Here is a 10,848-nt window from a genome sequence, read left to right as displayed (position 1 = left end):
CTGGCTGTCCTGGAACTCACTTTGTAGACCAGGCTGGCCTGGAACTCAGAAATCCGCCTGCCTCTGCCTCCCAAGTGCTGGGATTAAAGGCGTGCGCCACCATGCCTGGCAAATCATTTCAGATTTAAGTCAAGAAGAAAACTAGGGTAAAGGGCTGTTATACAGCCAGATGGTATAAACTGTTTATCTATCGCCAGAATGGAAAAGAAACGCAGTACACCTGTGGGAGGAACTTGATCACAGAATTTCATAGATAATAAACATTTAACTGGAAAATCTTGGTTGATAATAACAAAATGTGCCAATACTGCAGGATGTATATGGCAGTCAAAGGCACACCGCAAGTTTCATTAAAGCAAAGGACACAAAAATAATTAACATATAGAATAGTTTTATAAACGTTTGTGACTGGAACTACTATAAGACAGAGTGTCATCCTAACATATCAATTGTTAGCTATTTATACTGAAAATACAGTTTTAGAAGCTGGTGATATAATTGAGATATTTTGATAAATAATTGTTGACTATTCTACCCTCCAACAATTGCAAGCACAGCCAGAAACAGTAGTCTATAGTCCAGTGTGGAGGCAGGTGGGAGAGCCGAGGGAAGACTAAGTACAGCTGGGCTACCTACAAACACTGTCTCAAAACAAAACGGTTACATATATTTAGACAGGACCCAACAAATTCATTTTATGACAAAAATATTTGTGAGCCATAGTTTGAAAAACACTTATGAATTAATAAAAATGGGGAGGAAACGAGCTCCTTGCAGACAGAAAAGCTACATCAGAGGACAAAAAGGTGCATGCTTTGGATCACTGTCCCTGGAGAACGCCTCTGTCTTGGGCCTGCTGGCATACAAATGCACGTCGTGGTATCCTCATGTAACAGGATACCATGGTGGCTGAGAACTTGAACTCTTGTTTGTTTTTAATGGGGAAACTTGACTGTGTTCCATGGTTTCTCCTGTTTTTCACACTAAGCATTGGCTTCTGAAGCTAGACATAGTGAAGGATTTTAATCCCATCACTCAATGTAGTGAGTGGCAGGGGGCCCACCTAGTCCAGGACATCCAGAGCTACACAGAAAAACCCTACCCCCAAATGAAATAAAAATAAATGGTTTGTGGGGAATTAAGATAGCTCCGCAGTTAAAAGCACTGGCTGCTCTTAGCAGAGGGTCTGGGGTCAATTCTCAGCACCTACAAAGCACCTCCTTAGTCCAACTTTAGCTGCAGGGTACCCGATGCCCCCTGCTGGGATTCACAGGAAAGGCACACGCGTAGTGCAAAGGCATACACACAGCAAAACACCCATATACATAAACTATTCTTTAAGTATAAAAAGGAAAGGGTTTATGATTTGTTGTGTGTGCTATAGATGAAAACGGAAAGCACTGAAGACATGGCTCAGAGCAGTGTGAGAGCTCAGTGTCTGAGCTTGCCTGTATAGCGTGCATCTGTCTAAAATGCATACTTAAACGTCCTTCCTACTGCTCCTAAGGACAATTCACTAACACATAACTTAAAATATAGCAAGCTCGGGGCTGGTGAGATGGCTCAGTGGGTAAGAGCACCTGACTGCTCTTCCGAAGGTCCAGAGTTCAAATCCCAGCAACCACATGGTGGCTCACAACCATCCGCAACGAGATCTGGTGCCCTCTTCTGGAATGTTTGAAGACAGCTACAGTGTACTTACATATAATAAATAAATAAATCTTAAAAAAAAAAAAAATAGCAAGCCCATTTTCATTTATCTGCCATTACTTTAATCCCTCAAAACCTACTTGTGCTCAAAAGCCAAACTAAAAAAAAAAAAAAAAATATGAGTATTGATAACTTGAGGACTAGTCAGTGGCAGAGCACTTGCCTAACATTTCTAAAGATCTGGTCTTCTTCTGCATAAAAGACAGACAGACAGACAGACAGATGGACATGGATTAATTGTACACTTCCAAATCCAAATGCTAAGGACTACTTAGGTGGCTCAGTGTGAAGTGCTTACATTGCAGGTGTAAGGCCATGGGAAGGAAAAGACAGAAGGTGGGGGAGGAGAGAGCATGCACACTAATATGTAAATAAATACATAGTCGATAGGAAGGATAAGGGATGATAAAAGACCAGTAATCTCAACATTTGGGAAGTTTAAGCAGGATTGAGAAATTCAAGGTTATTCTTAATTTTCACCACTGATGCAGAGGCAGGTAGATCTCTGTAAGTTCAAGGCCAGCCTGGTCTTAAACATAAACAAAAGGAAAAACCCAAAAGGAAAAAACTCATTTAAGGGACTGGTGAGATGACTCAGCAGGTAAGAGCACTGACTGCTCTCTTCAGAAGGTCCTGAGTTGAAAACCCAGCAACCACGTGGTGGCTCACAACTACCTGTAATGAGATCTGATGCCCTCTTTTGGCGTGTGTGAAGATAGCTACAGTGTACTTATATATAATAAATAAATCTTTGGGGAGGAGTGAGCGGAGTTGACCGGAGCAAGCAGAGGTCCTAAAAATCCAATTCCCAACCACCACATGAAGGCTCACAACCATCTGTACAGCTACAGTGCACTCATATATATATATATATATATATATATATATATATATATATATATCTTTAAAAAAAAAAACTCATTTAAGATTGGGGCTACAAAGCACATATTGCTTTTACTGCAGAAGATTCAAGTTCAATCCTCACACTTCCACATCACTGTTCATCACTGAAAAAAGTCAAGACCAGATCTCAAACAGGGCAGAGACCTGGAGGCAAGAGCGGATGTAGAAGCCATGGAGGAATGCTGCTTACTGGATTGCTTTTCACGGTTTACTCAGCCTGCTTTCTCATAGATCCCAGGGGTGGCACCACCCACAACAGACTGGGCCCTTCTCCCATCAATAACTAAATTATGAAAATGCCCAACAGGAGTGAGTGCACTCTGATCTTATGGATGCTTTGTTAACTGAGGTTCTCCCTGTTACGTGATGTTCACTTGTGTTCAGCTTCCCTAAAACTAGCCGGTATACTGGGTAAGAAAAAAAAATTGTTCTGGCCACACAAACTTAAAAGCTTTTGAAATATTGTTTGCCATTGTAAGTATAGTATTGGGCCAGGCAGTAGTGGCACACGCCTTTTAGTCCCAGCACGTGAGAGGCTGAGGTAGGAGGATTTCTGAGCTCGAGTCCAGCCTGGTCTACAGAGTGAGTCCCAGGACAGCCAGGGCTATACAGAGAAACCCTGTCTCAAAAAAAAATCAAAAAGAATTATAGTATTGGAACAGACAGGATAACTTCTAACATTACCAGCACATTCATCAGAAACTGTCTAATATGACTCCTGTCTCATTCTCAGGAATGTTTGAATTTTTAATAGGTTCTATTAAATAGGTTCTTAAAACTTAACCTCCCTGGGTCTCATTTCCAAAAATGGGACTACTTACCCTGTAAGATTATCAGGCAACACATGAGAAGCACTTCCCACAACAGCTAAAAATACTACTACTACAAACTGTGTGGCCAGTCAGACAGACCTGCAAATAAAAGCCTTTGCCCTACAAACCTCCCAGCATGAGTTCCATCCTGAGAACCATGATGAAGAGAGACCCAACCTCTCACCGTGTTCTCTGACCGCCACATGCTATGGTGAGTCATATCCTTGTTCAAAATCCTCAAGTGGACTTACTCCTCAGTTCTGCTTACCCATAATGCTCTGCTACAATTGGTTTGAATTTTTTTATTCACTAAAAGTAACAAACTATTCAAGTGAATTCTGGAGATTTCTAAAAAGTTAGGTGGAAGGAATATTTCTTTAACCTTTATTTGGATCTAGATGTTATCTTCAAGCATCTGTCACATCTAGCTTGCAGAAAAGATCAGTGCTGGGGGAAGCACGAAACCTCTTCTGCAATCACTGTAGAAGGTAAGGCAGGGAGGGACACTGCTTTCAAAAAGCCAGGAAAAGATGTCAGGTGTGGTGACATGTGGCTGGAATCCCAGCAACTGGGAGGCAGAGGCAGAAGGATCACAAGTTCAAAGCCATCCAGTCCACGCGGTTTCACACAGGCGCCAAGGCCATAAAGTCAGATCCTGCCTCAAAACAAACAAAAGAGACAGAACAAGGGGGGGGGGGGATGAAAATATTAGAATGGATGAAAACCTGTAACTAAATAACCCCGAAGTCTACTAGAACTGCCTACATTCCTCTCTCAGTAGCCATTTTGACCCAAGAATTCTATACACTCGGCTTTCAGCGTCCACCATTATGCTGAATCCCAAGAACTCCTACAAGTGAGACAATGGAGGTAGGCTCGGGTTGGCAGGTAGTTGGTGGCTATGGCAGTCCCAATGCTGGATTTCAATGCACAAAACTGGAGACACTGTATCAATCTGTGTAACATTAAAGTGTAACAAAAAAGTGGATTCCCTCCTGCCTGTCACCTCCAGATGTGGTTATCAGTGTGCAACATTGTAACTCACCTGTTTTCTCAGTTACATCTGAGTCTGGGGTGTTTGCCCTGCTACCTTCCCCTTCAGCATTCTCCTCTTCAGCACTAAGAGAAATTGGTGACGAAGGACGGGCCTGGGAGGGCTGAGGGGCTGCTTCGGGAGCTTCCTCAATCTTACTCCTTTTCTCAAAGCGAAAACGGTCCAAGTTGAAAAGATTCATATTGGGAGGAACCACCACCCTGAGGGGGCTGACAGCTTTCAATGAACTAGCTGCAGGGAGGGAACAAAAAACAGGGGGATGAGGCGGTGAAAACAAGGAGCCACACAAAGCCACCACACTTGGCTCCCAGCGAAAAGGGGTCCGGCCGCACCGATGCCCGAGTCCGGTTCCGGCTGCGCTTTGTTAGGCCACACGAGGACAGCGGATTGGCGTCCCGGCCAAATGCCCGACGCGCCCTCGACCCGGCCCGCGTGACCCCACGAGCCGACCCTCGCTCGCGGTCCTCACCCGGGCCACAGAGGTGCGTGCCCGCCTTCCCGCCACGCAGCCCGCACCGAGCACCCGCCGCCTCCACAAAGCCCGCGAGGCCCGAGCCTCCGCCGCGGGAACACAAAGGGCCGAAGCGGGAGCGGCGCGCCGCCCGGAAGTAGACGCGGCGAGGCCGGGCCGAGGAGGAAGCTTGACAGGCCGGCGCGCCGCCGAAGGGAGCCCGCCGCCCGCACGCACGCACGCACTTACAGCCTGGCAGGCTCCTCGTTGGAACAAAGGTGGACAAGAACAAAATAATTCTTTGAGGGAGGCGACGGTAGCCTGGCCGGGACCTTCCAAGGCAGCGCTGGGCAAGCCACAGAGCGCGTAGTGATGACGCAACACGCAGCCCAGGCCTTGTTCTCCCAAGCGTCGCGTGGTCAGAAAAATGTCTGAGCGCGCCGTTGTCATGGTAACCTGTATCTACCTCTGCTAGATTCTAAGGCTGGGATTGTTTCTTGGTTCCTTTTCTCTGCGCCGGCTACAGAGCTAATAAAACAAGATGAGAGCAAATGGCGTCGCAAGATATAATTGATTCGGAGCTTGTAGGTTATGTTCCACAATGTCAATATGCAATATAATTTTTCACTAAATTTGTGTTTGTCGTTTCGAACGTGACAGTGTTTTAATTGTGTAAGCTCAATCATTACAAGACAGTTTTACAAAATAAAAAAAGCTGAGGCCTGGCGGGTAAAGACGCTTTTTAAAGGTGCTTGTTACTAAGTTTGATGACCAGAGTTCAATCACGTAGAACCACATAGTAAAAGGGAAAAAAACAATTCTGAACGTTGTCCTCTGGCTTCTACAAGTGCTCTGTGAGACAGAGCCGCGCGCGCACACACACACACACACACACACACACACACACACACACGTTGTCCTCTGGCTTCTACAAGTGCTCTGTGAGACAGAGCGCGCGCGCGCGCGCACACACACACACACACACACACACACACACAGAGTCCTGCAGATGCTAAGTAATTAGTAAGAGACAATATCTGATAATTTTCAACATAAAGGCTTTGCTTGAGCTTCTCCACTGTTGACATGATTTTCCTTGGTTTTGTTTGTTGGCATTTTCTCTTCTAGTCGATTTGTGATAGATGGCATCATGTTGGATATCCTTGCAGGAAGTGATCCCATAGCACACCAAGCAGCAACAGACCAAGAAAGGCTCAGACATCCTTTTCTGTGATAGCCCACCTCCTCTGTGATTAATCTACTTAAAGGAGAACAACATTAATCCCTTGTCCGGACCATGGCCCCATCACTGGACCTCACCCTGAAAAGGTTTCCTTACCTCTACCCTACTATACTAGAAAATAGCTCGAAAAAACAACAACAACAAAAATGAAAATAGCTTCTTCCACATACATCACCTTTTGGGTACACACACCAACCATATCCAAACCAAAGCAGTCACAATTGAACAGTAGCACATTCCAGATGGCATAAACACAAGGAAACATTTTCTCTGAGATCTGAAGTACACTGAAAGTATTTTGTGGAGCAGACCTCTTTTCTAGACTTGTGACACCATGATCTTGTGCATGCACTTACCTTGTCTATGTCCCGAATTTCTTCTTATGAGGACATAATTTGTACAAGATGGGAGCGCATGCTAGTCACTTCATTTTAACTTAATTGCCTTTTCTGAAGACCCTATGTCCAAATGTGGTCCCTTTCTGAATTAATTGGGACTCAGGACTCAACATGCATATTGTGTAAGAGCATAAACCAACTAATAACAGTCAACCAGAAAGGAGAATTCTGTTAAGGACAGATAATTTGGGGCTAGTAGTCACTTTGTTTATCCTTATTCCTTGTGAGTCTAACGATAATCACTAGAAGTTCCCTGTTTAATCTTCTGCTTATCACAAGACAGAAGGAAAGGAGTCCAAGATAAGACGCAAGAACATAGCCGGGCGTGGTGGCACATGCCTTTAATCCCAGCACTCGGGAGGCAGAGGCAGGCGGATTTCTGAGTTCGAGGCCTGCCTGGTCTACAAAGTGAGCTCCAGGACAGCCAGGGCTATACAGAGAAACCCTGTCTCAAAAAACCAAAAAAAAAAGACACAAGAACATTATTCACTCATTCCCATATTCAGGAAGTACATAAAAAACACGAGACCAGCCGGGCAGTGATCCTGCATGCCTTTAATCCCAGCACTTGGGAGGCAGAGACAGGCAGATTTCTGAGTTCGAGGCCAGCCTGGTCTACAGAGTGAGTTCCAGGACAGCCAGGGCTACACAGAGAAACCCTGTCTCAAAAAAACAAAAAAACAAAACAAACAAACAAAAAAAACCCACAAAACCAGAAGCCATAATATGTACCCAAAGCTCCTGTGTGGTTGCAAAAAGAAAAATAAATAAAAACAAATAAATAAACATTTTAAATGATAAAAATATAAATAAATAAATAAATAAATAAATAAATAAATAAATAAGCAAGCAAGCTGCTCTGGCATGACATTATAAGAACAAATTTCCAAATATGCCATTGGGTATGTTTTCTGTAGAATATCTACTGCTGGGCATGAAGTCTGCTATTAAAAGTAGTTTGTTTACTGTAATGGCTATTCCTGGTTGTCAGCTTGACTCTATCTGGAATGAACTATAATCCAGAACTGGAGGGCTCACCTGTGATACAAACCTAGCACACCTCACTCTGTGATGGAAATGCCATGCATACCGTAAAACTCAGCAAGGAGACAGCACCATCTGCCAAAACTAAAACAAAGGCCTAATCCACCCAAGTCCATACAGTTCTGGAAAAGTCTCAAAATGTACTAACCTTGCTTTTTGGCTTCTGTAGTTCTGCTTCTGATTAGCTATTCTTGTTAACTCAAGTATGTCAACCCAGGACTTAATTTTTTTTTTCTTAAAACCTCACCCGGAGGTGCTCAGGGCTATACTGGGGTTCCAAACATCCAGTGGAGTTGCTGACTATTAAAGATTTTTTGGCTTACACCCATGTCCTAGAAGTCTTTTCTGGTGAACACCTAACTGCAGGGCCTTCTGGAGAAAGTTGAGTCAACTAAATGTCCCCTTGAAACACAAGTTGAGCAGTTTGCTGTGTGTGCCTCTGATTCCTATCAAGGGAAACAGCCTCTGCACTCTCTCAATAGTAATGGGATGACTGACTATGGACTGAAATTTCTGAAAGCCCGAGCCAACCTTCACTCCTCAGAAATTGTCTGTCCATGTCATTTTGACATAGCCACAGAAAACTTACATAGTACCCCTGTGTAGAGCTCATCAGCTGATATACTGGATATATTTGGAAAGAAATTAATAAAATGAACTACCTACTATTGAACTTTTATGTTCACAAAGTATTGCCTGGTTTGGGGGCTTTGGAGGGTAGGAGATGGGACTGCTTTTTAAAAAGCAACCCCTTAGCAGGTATAGTCATGTATGCCTGTTTTGCTGGCAATGGACAGATGGACAGCGAGTTTGAGTCCAGCCTCAGACTTCATAACAAAACAATGTCTCCAAAAGCAAACTAAACCAGAATGAAATGAAATTAAACAAAACAAAAACACCGTTAGCAAAACAAACAAAACCACTAATAAATCACACGTGATTCACTGTGTCTGTAATTCCAGGAATTGGCTCATGGAGGTAGGTGGACTTGGAGTGCCAGGCTGGCCTCAGTTGTGTAGTGAGTTTGAGGTTAGTGAGCAAAACACAATTTCAAAAAGCCAATCCAAAACTGCATTAAAGAAAAAAAAAAAAAAAGCTTACAAAGGAAAACTCACTGAGTATACAAACTGCACTTCAGAGCAGGCCCCATTGCTGAGCGTGGTGGTGCATGCCTTTAATCCCAGCACTTGGGAAGCAGAGGCAGGCAGATTTCTGAGTTCAAGGCCAGCCTGGTCTACAGAGTGAGTTCCAGGACAACCAGGGCTACACAGAGAAACCCTGTCTCAAAANAAAGAAAAAGAAAAAAGAGAAAGAAAGAAAGAAAGAAAGAAAGAAAGAAAGAAAGAAAGAAAGAAAGAAAGAAAGAAAGAAAGAAAGAAAAGAGCAGGCCCCATGCCCAGCAACCCATGCCCAGCAAGAGATGGCTAATGCAAAATGAACTCAATGGTATTTTTGAAGCTGTTTTATTTTTGTTTTTTTTTTTCATTTGCTTGTTTGTTTCATCTCATAATGCCTTTTCTAGGCTTTCTTTCTTTTTTTTCTTAACCTTTAAAATTTACCTTATAGTTTACAGTTTTGTGTCTCTATGTGTTTTCTGTGTATGAAAGTGTGTGTCTCTGCATCTAATATGTGTTTCTTGTGCTTTTTCTTTGGTTCTTGTATGTTTCAGTTCATTTGTTTGTTTTGTCCTTATTCAGGTTTTTTGTTTGTTTGTTTGTTTGTATGTTACCTTATTTTATTATTATTCTTTCTTTCTTTTTTAGATGTCTATTTGTTTCCTAAAGAAAGAGAGAAAGAAAGTAAGGATATGAATTTGGGTTCATGTTGGGGGGGGGGGGAGTCTGGCAGGAGTTGGGGAAGAAAAAAACAGAATCAGAATTTATTGTATGAAAAAAAAATGTTTTTTTACCAAAAAAAAAAAATTAAAGTCACTAAAACTGTGGTGTTTGAAAAAGAATACTCCCCGTAGGTTCATTTATTTGAATGTTTAGTCATCAGTGAGTAGCACTATTTGAAAAGATTAGAAGGATTAAGAGGTGCGGTCATGTTGAAGGAAGGGAATCACTGGATGTGGGCTTTGAGGTTTCAAAGGATCTTGCCGAGTCCAGAGTCTGTCTCTCTCTGTCTCCCTCTGTTTCTGTGTCTCTGTTTCTGTCTCTCTCCCTCCTTCTCTCTCTCTATAGATATAGATAGATATAGATATACATATAGATTCTGAGTTACTTCTCTAACACCTGCCTTACTGTCACCATGTTCCTTATTACCCATGATAATAATGAACTAAACCTTCGAAACTGTAAGCAAGCCTTGAATTAAATTCTTTCTTTCATATGTTATCATGGTTATGGTGTCTAGTCACAGCAATGGAACAATGACTAAGACACTTAGTGTGCTGGCAGATGCCTATAACTCCAACACTTAGAAGAAGGAGGTAGGAGGGTTGGGAGTTCAAGACCAGCCTCCACTATATTGAGATTTCAAGATCAGCCTAGGCTTATAAAATAAACCAACAAAGCAAGAAAAGGCCACAAGTAATCCCATTAGGAGGCAGAGGCAAGAGGCTTGCTGCAAGTTTCAGATCAGCCATGGTGAGTTCCAGGCCAGGCAGGGCTACCTAGTAGGTACCTGTCTTAGCAATAAAGACCACAATTGTCCCTAAGCTACTAGTGAAAGTGAATCTTTAGGCAAATTTTTCATTGCATCTTTTATGCGTTCAAGTTCATTCCTTTATTCCTATTTAGGCTTTTATAATATGTATTGCTCAAGATATAAATTACACACAAGAAAATGTGTCCCTTTTTGATGTGATGTTTGGAAATGTTTAAAAGCATATGTATCTTGTAACAGCTACAATATAGCATTTTCATCCCCTGAAGTTTCACCTTGGGGCTCTTATTAAGTTTCTCCTTGTCTCATGTAACCTAGGCTAGCCTTTTACTGACTATGCAGCCAAAGATGATGTGAAACTCCTGATCCTCCTGCCTTTCGGGTGTGTGCCACAGTGCCCAGCTTCTGACCCAGTTGGCTGCATCTCATAGGGTAGTCACAGTGGTTGGTGCTAAAGATACACTAATACATATACATTGAGGTGTAGTAGTCCCTGTGGGTATTGTTGTTAAGTAGTAAAGACAAGCTTGAAAACAAATTGTTACCACAAGATAAATATTATTTAAACAAAGAAACAAACAATCAAAAACAAAACAAGCCGGGCGTGGTGGCGCACACCTTTAATC

At 42.7% G+C, this 10,848-nt stretch overlaps 2 protein-coding genes across 3 annotated transcripts in view; both read right to left on the bottom strand.

The window, feature by feature from the left end:
- The window catches only part of Smarcad1 (SWI/SNF-related, matrix-associated actin-dependent regulator of chromatin, subfamily a, containing DEAD/H box 1), a 58,940-nt gene extending 54,230 nt beyond the window's left edge, over positions 1–4,710 (bottom strand). The window contains exon 1 of the mRNA XM_021164592.2: positions 4,471–4,710. The gene's annotated coding sequence lies outside the window, so the exon portion shown is untranslated. The remainder of the gene's footprint in view (positions 1–4,470) is intronic.
- LOC110295630 (SWI/SNF-related matrix-associated actin-dependent regulator of chromatin subfamily A containing DEAD/H box 1-like) lies at positions 3,713–5,313 on the bottom strand. Of its 2 annotated transcripts, none has more exons than XM_029478543.1 (3): positions 4,949–5,313; positions 4,471–4,710; positions 3,713–4,080 (listed from the first exon to the last, which is right to left on the bottom strand). In XM_029478543.1, the coding sequence occupies exons 2-3, from the start codon at positions 4,658–4,660 to the stop codon at positions 4,049–4,051; spliced, it is 222 nt and encodes a 73-aa protein (XP_029334403.1). In that variant the 5' UTR covers positions 4,661–4,710; positions 4,949–5,313; the 3' UTR covers positions 3,713–4,048. The 2 variants fall into 2 exon arrangements, with proteins under 2 accessions (XP_029334403.1, XP_029334402.1); XM_029478542.1 differs by having other exon boundaries at positions 5,180–5,313.
- Between the last annotated feature and the right edge of the window lie 5,535 nt (positions 5,314–10,848).

The sequence above is a fragment of the Mus caroli genome, chromosome 6 (genome assembly GCF_900094665.2).
Source record: "Mus caroli chromosome 6, CAROLI_EIJ_v1.1, whole genome shotgun sequence".
Taxonomy (NCBI): Eukaryota; Metazoa; Chordata; class Mammalia; order Rodentia; family Muridae; genus Mus; species Mus caroli.
Note: the sequence above shows the minus strand (reverse complement) of the source record. Positions and strands in the feature narration are given on the sequence as shown.

What these genes read in the sequence shown, in the direction of transcription:
- LOC110295630 (XM_029478543.1), bottom strand. Translation starts at nt 4,660, where the DNA reads ATGAATCTTTTCAACTTGGACCGTTTTCGCTTTGAGAAAAGGAGTAAG. An exon ending in AGATGTAACTGAGAAAACAG is followed by an intron (nt 4,081 to 4,470) that starts GTGAGTTACAAT and finishes GTTTTGAGGCAG; the next exon opens with GATCTGACTTTATGGCCTTG.